This window comes from Ceratotherium simum, chromosome 15 (assembly GCF_057802395.1).
Source record: "Ceratotherium simum simum isolate JZ-2026a chromosome 15, ASM5780239v1, whole genome shotgun sequence".
Taxonomy (NCBI): Eukaryota; Metazoa; Chordata; class Mammalia; order Perissodactyla; family Rhinocerotidae; genus Ceratotherium; species Ceratotherium simum.
Window position 1 is genome coordinate 6,161,104 of NC_141914.1, and position 10,517 is coordinate 6,171,620.

The 10,517-nt window shown below is 37.4% G+C and overlaps 1 protein-coding gene across 1 annotated transcript; it reads left to right on the top strand.

Moving 5' to 3' along the window:
• The first annotated feature begins 57 nt into the window (after window positions 1-57).
• Window positions 58-9,714, top strand: LOC101395281 (putative protein ARB2BP). Its single transcript, XM_004439978.3, has 2 exons — window positions 58-308; window positions 8,399-9,714. Exons 1-2 carry the CDS (start codon window positions 219-221, stop codon window positions 9,491-9,493), a joined length of 1,185 nt encoding a protein of 394 aa, XP_004440035.1. The 5' UTR covers window positions 58-218; the 3' UTR covers window positions 9,494-9,714.
• The last annotated feature ends 803 nt before the right edge of the window (window positions 9,715-10,517 follow it).

Consider the following 10,517-nt stretch of genomic DNA (forward strand, 5'->3'; position numbering starts at 1 on the left):
GAATACTTCAGGGCTTGCTGAGAGTGAGATGCACTGCAAGGATTTCCTTTAGAGGTCCTAGTTTATTGCTGTTTAACGAAAAGAAACATTGCTTACTGAAAAATACCTGAATTCTAAGTTTTCTCATAAGTCAACTTTTTTAATTGAATAACTAACTCAAGACTCAAACCGGCTTAATTCATTAGCTAATATTACAGGGAACGAATTACCTGCGAAAGATGGAAGTAGAGCTGAGAGATGGGAACATGAAAAAGGAAAGTGTAAGTAGGCCTAATCCATTTCCACCCAAACTGGCAGCTTCCATCACAGTAAGTGGTTTTAAAGTTTAGCGGTAAGAAGTTAATTTATGAGTAGTGAAACTGTAGAAGTTAATCAAATTATTCTCCTTGCAAATATGTCATTTAAACTTGTCATTGAACTAGATATAGCATTTCTGCTAATAAAGACTTAGTGATCCAGTTCGTTTCTTTGAATTGGAGCTTGTTTGGAATAACATATTTGAAGATAAATGACCTTTAAGCTCAAGAATTTCAGATTTGCTTTTTTAACCACTATTTTTATTGTTTTAGCTTTTACAATCTCTACTGCATAGTTGACTATTGCAAACAACTAAAGGACTAAGAATTTCAGTTTTTACTTTTGAGGGAGTCATTTAACAACCTCACTTTGCCTTTTATCAAAGACTGATTAAATGATGGCTTCTTTTATAGTGTTTTATGATGTTCAGGTGAAACCTTCCTTATTTAAAAAATAAGAAAGACCCAAAAAAAGTGAGTGACTTTCTTAGTATGTTTGGGAATGATGTCATTTCTTTTATGTACATTTAGCGCACAGTATATAGAGCCTTTTAAATTAAAATCGTTTAAGATTAGAAATTCGTCAACCCAGTATTTTATAAGAGGAGAGGATGGACTGGTTTGATTTTAATGAGTATGGTTCTTTATTAAGTATTAAAAGTGTATAAAGTGTTTAGATATTCATTGTATTTTGTTTTAAGCAGTGGGTATAGTCTTGATAGTTTCAAGACAGTGGCAGTGTGAAATTGATCAACGCTTTATTTTACCCCTTGATTAACAACTTCTTTCAAGAACTTAATGAAATCTACAAAGTGCCCTTTCTCATCTCAAGTGAATTAGCTTGAAGTACAATATGAATGTAAATAGGTTTGGATGGGCACTGGGGACGTCTTGACTTCCTAAACTGTTTTAAAAATTAACATGACCAATCTGGAATTCCTTACCATGCATGGGCTCCAGGAAAGCCTAGATTTTGCAAAGTTTGGAGCACTGTGTCATGTTGCTATTCACCTCATTTTCATTAGTAGTTGATTCTTATCTTTAAAATACTGAGAATTCTTATGTGAAGGTCCATGTATAAAGTAACACGTGATTCATAAAAAGACACGTATAGGTTGTTTGGTTTCAAAGATATCTTCCTTTTTAAGACAATCAGCAATTCTAACTGCTCTGTAATGAAATAGCCTGTTCCCAGAAGTTATGAAAACCTGCATTAACTTGAGATATTTGAGCAGCTGATGGGTAATCTTTTGTCCAAGAAGCTATAGAAGGAATCTGTGCACAAATCTTTAACTTAAGATCCCTAAACTGTCATATGGCCCTGGGACTGAGCCCAAGGTATCCTGTACATACAGCACTAACCTCTTTGAAGTGTTCTATCTTAAAGTGTTGTGTTTATTTAGCATTTCCATGCCTTAATACATTTGGTTGATTTTAATAGAAAAGTTTCATTTTATGTTATTACTATTTAGTAAAATTGACGCTTTAGGTAGTGTCATCTTCTTTATCCTTTAACGTTTGGTACCCACTTACCTCTGAATAATCCAAACCAAGAAGCATAGGATCTAAGATTGGACAAAGTCAACAAATCCAAAATCTAGCTGTCAGAATTACTTGGGAGTATCTTTTTTAAATTACCTCTTTCCAGGTCCCACCTCAGACCTTTTGAATCAGTATCTCCTAGAAGTGGGACCTAATAATCTCTATGTTTAAAAAGTTTCCCAGGAAGACATCAAGTTTAAAAAAAAAGCATAAAACTAAACTACTAACCTATAGGCCCTAAGACTGCACTTTTAGGAGATAAAACCATAAAGAAATACAAAGCAATGATTTCTGTAAAAGTTCTAGACGGTGGTTACTTTAGGAGCGAGGGATGGGGCACTTGAAGAGACTTTAAGGGTGACTGGCAAAGCCAGGCTGGGGTGGTTACAAGGATGTTTCTCTTTATAATAGTTCACTAAGCAATTTTTTTAAAACTTTCCTAGGAGATTCTGTTGCCTACTCAAGTTTGGAATGCCCAAGATTTTGTGACATCTGATTTTTTTTCTTTCTGTCTCTAATATTGTATTTTCGATATGTCTTTGCCTCAGGTGGATTAAATTCAGCATCGTTAGTCTTTCCTAGGAAGATGTAGGCAGAGGAAAGGGATACTATTTAGTTTGCTCTTTTTTGAAACTTCTACATATATAATTTCATAAGCTTTATCACTTGCTACTATTTTTTACAATTTATTGAATTGTATACAGGCATAGTTATTTTTCTTAAAACTCATAATTGCATTCTGTATTGGGAAAATAACAATAGTACTGCTTTTGTATCAAAACAGTAATTCTTTTCTCAAAATGTTTTCTGGGGGGGTGTTTTGTTTTTCTAAATAATAAAAAGATATTCATTGTAAAAAAAAAAAAGAAAAGAAAAGTTTCTTTAGATATTTTTAAATTTTCTGAGTGAAGCATCTTTCATTCTGTGTTTCTTAATGGCATAGGATATACAAAAGGACCTCTTCAATACACCAAAGGACTGTAATTACCGTAATAGGGTTTTACTGTGTAACCAGGGGTTATACCCTAACTTTTCAGGTTGTAAAATGATATTTTCATGAAAGCTTACTAATCACCTGTGAAGAATGTAAAATATTGTTAAATATAACCACTTTATGATCCTAGAAAGGAAAGGAATTCCTTAAAATTCAAATAAGCTAATTAAAATTATTTGCATCTGTGATTCTATTGCCCCAGCCACTGTCATCTTGTCACATTCATAGAGATAGAAAGTGGAATGGTTTGCCAGCGGCTGGGATGAAGGGGAAATAAGGAGTTATTGCTTAATGGGTGCAAAGTTACAGTTTTGCAAGATGAAAAGTGTTCTATGGATGAATGGCAGTAGTCTTTGCACAACAACATGAATGTATTTAATACCACTGAAGTACACCCCTAAAAATGGTTAAAATGATGGTAGTATTTTTACCACAATTTTTTAAAAATAAATAATTAAAAGTAATAATAGCCACACCTAGAGCAAAACATAACAACTGTGTCACCACCTAATCCAGGCTACTAGAAGGACCTAATTTGAAATTCTTGTGAATGATTATATACTATTCTCCTTTTTTTAAATTTCATTGAATGTAAAATGACTAGACTACTTGATATAGGAAACTAAGTGTCTGACAAATACCCTTACTAAATTTTTGGTGAGTGAATGAAATAAACAGTCAAATAGTATGCATTTTTAAGATCACTGGTAAAAATGAATCTTCTCTCAGGCTCCTAGAGCTGCCTGAGTTATTTTGGGCATGTCACTTTACCTTTGAAAGCTTCACTTCTCTATAAAATAAACATTAGCTGAGAATATCAGTAACATTCCTTGGAGCTCTGACAGTCTTATTCTTGAAGCTAAGCTATCTTATTCCAACCCATTCTTTAGAAAACTAAGCATATAAAACAGTTTGATTCTCTCCTTTATTTTAACGGACCATCTTTATTTGCAAAAGAGAAAACATGTATACAATATTCTGTAAGAATAATTCATAAATCAACCTTTATTACTTTAGAATTATAGAAGAAGCCTCTATAATTTTTCAAAAGCTTTGTGTGGGGGCCGGCCCGGTGGTGCAAGCGGTTAAGTGCTCGCGATCCGCTGCGGCGGCCCGGGTTCACTGGTTCGGATCCCGGGCGCGCACCAACACACTGCTTGGCAAGCCATGCTGTGGCGGCGTCCCATATAAAGTGGAGGAAGATGGGCGCAGATGTTAGCCCAGGGCCAGTGTTCCTCAGCAAAAAAAACAGGAGGATTGGCAGATGTTAGCACAGGGCTGATCTCCTCACAAAAAAAAAAAAAAAAAGCTTTATGTGCATCTTTCTCCTTTGTATACAGCTGGAGGACTTTTGCTCTTTACTTCCTTATGCCCTTAGCAAAAATCATAAAATTCTAACAACGTTTAAGTGCCTATTATTCACCAGGCACTATTCCAAGAACTGGCGATACAGTAGTGAATAAAACAAAGTTCTTGTCCCTACTCTCATGGAACTTACATTCTAATAGGGGAAAACAGATGATAAGCAAGTGAAATGTATGTCTGTTAGTGATAAGTGCTAAAAAGAAAAGAAAGAGAGAGGCTTTTATTCTCAGTGAGAGGGCAGATCATTGAGAATTTTGAACAGGGGTGTGAGACCCAATTTAGATGTTTTGAAAAGATCATCCTAGCTGTGTAACCAGGAAGCTTGGCAAAGAAAGGGGTACCGAGGATCTGGTAGAAAAACTAACATTATCTGTTGAGTGTTTTGAAGACAGAAAGTTTCGGGAAGAGCCTAACCACAGAAAGTTCCCACAAGCAAGCTAGCTGAAGCTGGTTCTAGCTGCCTCAGACTGCTCTAAAATGAACTGAAGTGAATTGTTCCCATTATAATCTCATTACCATTTTAAATTCTCCTCCTCTGAGAGGGACCAAGCTGCCATTTTCAGATCATGAGATGTATGTAATAGTATGTATATATGCCATGCATGTGCCATGGGAGAACATAGTATGTAAATCAACCATGGTCTTCTGCTATCTGCAGTATAAGTCTCTACTGGCATTGTGTTCAGAGAGACACTGCTTTGGGAGATATCCCCAGTGTTCTCCATTGCTAGTGCAAGTAATAAAACTTTCTTCACCTACTTCTGCCTTGGTTGTGCTTTTTGGCTCTGCACTCACCAAGAGACAAACCCATTGAGTTCAGTTACAGCTGTTCTGTGGAAAACAGACTGCAGGGAGATAAGAGCTTATGCAAAGAGATTGGATGGGAGACTTAATAATGAAGACGAGAGTTGATGGTGACTTGGCCTAGGGTGCTAGAGGTGGAGGGATGATAAGTGATTAGATTACAGATATATTTCAAACAGCAGAGCCTAGAGATTTGCTGACTGATTGAATGTGCAGTGTGAAAGAGAGAAGGGAAGTTTGCAGCATGAGCAACTGAAAGAATGAAGTTGCCATTTACTAAGATAGGAAAGACTAGGGGGAGAGTAGATTGAAGGGGGTGTTTGGGACATGTTAAGTTTGATTTTGCTATGTGACATCCAAGTAAATATATCAGGTAGACAGTTGGGTATGAATTCAGGGGAGAATTACAGGTTGGAGTATATTAGCCAAGCAAAATGTGCTATAATAAATTCTAAAGAATGTCAACCTTTTCATTCTACAAGATACCGCCTTGCCTCTGTTCACCTCCACCTGTCCTTTTTATATCTGTGTGCTGTTTTGATTTTCCAGTTTGCAAACTCCCATTCTTTCACCAGAGAATTGTCTCTCAAAATAGGTACACAACCTCTTGGGGCCAACCTGGTGGCGTAGTGGTTAAGTTCGCACGCTCCACTTCGGCAGCCCAGGGTTTGCGGGTTTGGATCCTGGCACGCACTGATGCACTGCTTATCAAGCCATGCTGTGGTGGCGTCCCACATGTAAAGTAGAGGAAGATGGGCATGGTTGTTAGCCCAGGGTCAGTCTTCCTCAGTGTAAAGAGGAGGATTGGCAACAGATGTTAGCTCAGGGCTAATCTTCCTCACCAAAAAAAAAATAGGTACACAACCTCAACAAAGGTGGAAAAGAGTAATTGAATTCTATATGCTGTGTGCTATTAGAAAATACTGATTTTGTTTATTTTACTCTGATTGAAAGAAAGGTTAAATAGTTAACTAACAAGGTTCTTTGTTTAGTTTGTTGAGTTTTAAGTATTGTGTATCTTTCTCTTTAGTACAGAAAAAGGCAACTTTTTGTACTGAATAAACAAAGCACCTGAATAAACAAAGTATTTTTAGATCTGAGAGATACATTGCTTTTCTGTGCTAACCTCCTCATCCATGCCACATTATAAAATAGAGCTTCCTTTTTGGAGAGCAATTTGGCAATATCTGGGTAAATGGAAGATGCTGGTATGACCTTTGTTTAACTGTTTAATTAACTTCCCAATTCTAGGTATATTACCTTGGGAAACTTTTGACATGTGCACAAAAATTAGCTATAAGAATGTTCATTGCAACTTTGTTTATAATAATGAAAAATCAGAGCAACCTAGACGTTCTTCAACAGGAAAATAGTTAAGCAAACTATGGCATGGTCAAGCAATGGAACACTATAAACATAAAATGAATGACCTAAAACTATATTCACTAATGTGGATAAAAATTGCAATGGTGAGTGAATAAGGAAGGCTGGACAAGAGCTATAAGTACTTTTTATTTCACATTTCTCAAAACAGAAAATCAGCCTATCTAGTTTCACAGAAACATCCATGTGTGAGACACTCTGTAAGACAGTTTTTACCTACATTAGTTAATTTAATTCTCACAAGAATCTTGTGAAGTAAATTATGTTATCCCTACTTTACAGCTATTCAAAAAATATTTGTATAATATGTGCCAGACACTGTTGTAAGTGCTGAAGACACAGCAGTTAATTAAACAGAGTTCCTGTTCTCAGAGAGCTTTCATTCTAGTGAGGAGAGGCAGAGAATAAAAAACATATGCAACCAATTATATTTCACGTGGTGATGTAGGCTATGAAGAAAATTAAAGCAGAGTAGCAGGATAGAAAGTAATAAGGATTGCTATTTTAGATAGCATAAGCAAACTAAAACTCAGAAACTGCAGAAACTGAAACATGGAGGGTAAGAAACATGCTGAGAGTCACTCAACTGGGAAATTTGGAGCTAGGATTTAAACCTAGATCAATCTAATTCCAAAGTCTCCTCCTTTAAAGGACGGTTAGGTCTCTCAGTCATTTACGCTTTGGAAAAAGATATTAATTACATAATGGCACCTGAGATCAGCAACACTAGAAGAAAGGGAGTTTTTAACAGAACAGGAAGGAAGAGAGCAGTCTAGATGGGAGGGGGCTTTGGACAACCAAACACTTTCATAAAGTACCTCTTGGGTGTGGGAATCAGAGAATAAGATTCAGGAAGTGATGAGTTAAAGAGATCAAATCAAAAAAGCACCATTTAAATGTGGCCTTGAAGCTTGACAGCAGTCACAGCGGCACTGAAAATCACTGTGAGTGCTGCTTATTGGAATTGGGTGGTGATCGCCATCATCAGTGTTAAGAAATTAAGGAGAGAGTATTAACATATTCGTTAAGAACATGAATTTGAATCAGCCTCCATACCCAATCATTTATTTAATAGTTGTTTGGCTTTAGGGCAAGCCCCTTAACCTTTCAAAGCCCTTTCTCTTCCCTTTAGGCTCTGTCCACAGTAACTGTCTAAATTAACCTCTCAGCCAGCCACTTTTTTTCTTCTCAGATATCAGAATAGCCATATCTTCTATTATTAGGTAAGTTGATCAAAACCTATACTACCTGGTTCACATTTCACCCCCACTGCCATCCCCTGCCATTTATTAAATGCTTACTGTGGAAATAAAGGCCAACCAAGTGAGAAAAGCAAAGGCTATTTTTTCAGTTCATGCTATAGCAAGGCAGTCAGCCACCAGCACTTGCATTCTGGCAGAGACTCAAAGGCAGGCAAAGAGTGGGAAAGCCTACAGTGGAAAAGGGGAGGCTGCTGGTATTGGAGGCTGTTGGCGTGGGGAAGCTGTAGATGGGCTACCTAGAAGAGGGACATTCTATGTCATTGGTTAGGGGAGCATATTTGGCTTTCTCGGGTGGGTTCTAAGTTGGAAGCAGGGATAAAAATTAGTGAAACTGTCAGTTATTAATCGAGTCTTGGTCATTTGGGGCCAAGTGTAACAGAAGTTATTGTTTAGCTTCCTGGATTGTCTCTAGAGGTGGCAGTCTGACTTCCTGCAAGTCTGACTTAAAGCAGCCTGCCTTCCTGGGCTGGTTATTGTAAATAGAGGGTTGGCTTCCTGCGCAAGTTGCCGCAGGTTGTGGGTCAAAGTTCTGTTTTTATATATAGTCTGGCCATTGTCCCTTAGTATATTCAATCTCTCACTACTTTTCATGACTCACAATTATTTTGAGTTAAAGTCTTTACCATAGGCCAAAAGGTTAATGTCTTCATGAAGTGCTTAATTTAGCATGATTTCCCACAGAAAGAATTTAGCAAGCTGAAAATTTTATTTCATTTTTTCTGGCACTGATATATTATGCTTGTTACTTTCAGTGGTTACCAGTGACTCAGGAGCTGAGCTTCCAAAAATTTATTGAACAATCTGACTTACTAGAAGAACTTAAATATGACTTCAATGAAAAAGCTGAACTGAGGCATACTGAGACACAAAGGCCTTTTGTCTTTAACTATTATAAAAATGTCCTTGAGAGAAATAGCAAGCGCTACCAGGCCCTTGGCCGTTTGCTTCAACAATACATTTATGAGCTTTTGGAGAAAGTGTGCAAATTACAAAAAGTGTATATCCCACAAGAGGTTGATAAAGAACCAAGAAGCTTCTTTTTCATGAGTGAGAGAGCATTAACAAATCATCCTTCTGTTCTTCTTGTCCTTCTTCAAGATCAAGGGGTCTTTCAAGCTGGTCAGTGGAGTCAGCAGGCAGTCATACATCATGGTCTCCAACATGGAAGTCAGATACCGTGTATTCAAATGGCAGTGCAGGCACATTATGATGTAATTGTGCTAAACCCCAACGGCAATTTCGTGGACCTAAAGATGGAAAAAGAGTGGAAAGGCCTTTTAACACAAAATATTGAATCTTCTTCCCTAAAAATGGTTCAGGCTGAGAGCTTTTTATCTCTCCAGCAGCCTCTCCAATGCATTCCAAAAAGATGCAGCAACACTCCTGAAGAACACATGGCTTATATTTGGGATTACTTCATTTCAAAGACTGAAGGCAAGGATGTTGCCTTCATCGTGCATGGTTATGGAGGCTTGGTTTTCATGGACTTGCTTGTTCATAGAAAGTGGGAAGTCACGAGCAAAGTATATGCCGTGGCCCTTATTGACTCTGAGCACCACGTCGGACACCAGCTGGGAAGTGACGGACAGTTATTAGCATGGATAAAGCACCACTGCCGTGAATGGGTGACAAGCCCTAAGCCTTTGGATAAACCTGTAACTACTATTTTGAAAAAGGAGTTTCCTGTGGTTTCTGCAGGTACAGAAAAACGCAACTTAGCACCTTCCTGTAGCCTTCAGTCAATTTTTAAATACTTTAACAAAGCTTTGAGAGCCAAAACAACTATTAGTTTCCCTCAAGGGCCAATAGTAACTAGAAGCGCCACAAAAAGAAAGCAAAGTGCTTAAGTTACTTTTTTGTCATCTGAGATTTTCCTGTCCCACTGAAACTTGGCTGATGTAGATGGTAGAAGAAAAAGAACACTTCCAGCTCACACACACTGTTATGTTCTGGCGTAAGGTTTGATTTGTTACTTTTCTAAAAGATGGATATGTTCTCTTTTGTAGCCTATTGATGAACCAGGAAGTCAGTCAGTACCATCATTAATATTTTACAGTATTAGTCAAGTTAGAGGATCTTTCCTTTGAAAAGCTACGTTCTTATGGTTTCAGAGAAGTACACCATAACTGTAGCTGATAGAAATTAAATATTAAGTAAATCTTTGATTTTTGTGTTATTAATACCATTAAAATTACAAGTGAACATATAAATTAAATATGTGCAAACTCCATTCTCTGTATGTTTGTGTTCTTTTGTTTAAATCGGTTGATCTTGTGTGTATGTGTTTACTCATATCTTCAGCTAATATTTGAGTGTTCTCTATGTGCCAGTCAATGCTAGGTGTTGAGGACACTGGCAAACAAGGCCAACATTGCCTTGATCCTTATGGAGTTCACAATGAACAACATGTTGCAAGTGTGAAGAATGTTAAGAAATAAAAGGTGCCATGGAACATCTAGCATGATAGCTAACCAGCCTTGGGGTTCAGGGAATACTTCCCTGAGAAAAGAATGCTTAGTCTGAAGAACAATTGTAGTTAGCTGAGAAAACAAGGTCATAGGCAAAGGAACAGCATATGCAAATGTCCTGAGGCAGGAGAAAGAAGTCTAGATCAGCTTGAACTAAAAGATTATGGGGGAGTAGTATTAAAGAAAACATTATACATGACATTTGTTAAAAATAATAAGGAAGACTTTATTCAAGAGGGATTACTACGATGGGGGTTTTGCAGTGGGGGAGAGAGATCGGGCTCAACTCCAAATATAACAAAGACAAGTGGGGGGGATTTATGGCCAAGGAACAGGGTAAGGGTCAGTGAATGGGAAATTACTAAGTGGTAACATCAGGGTGTAATGGAGATTTTTACTAGAC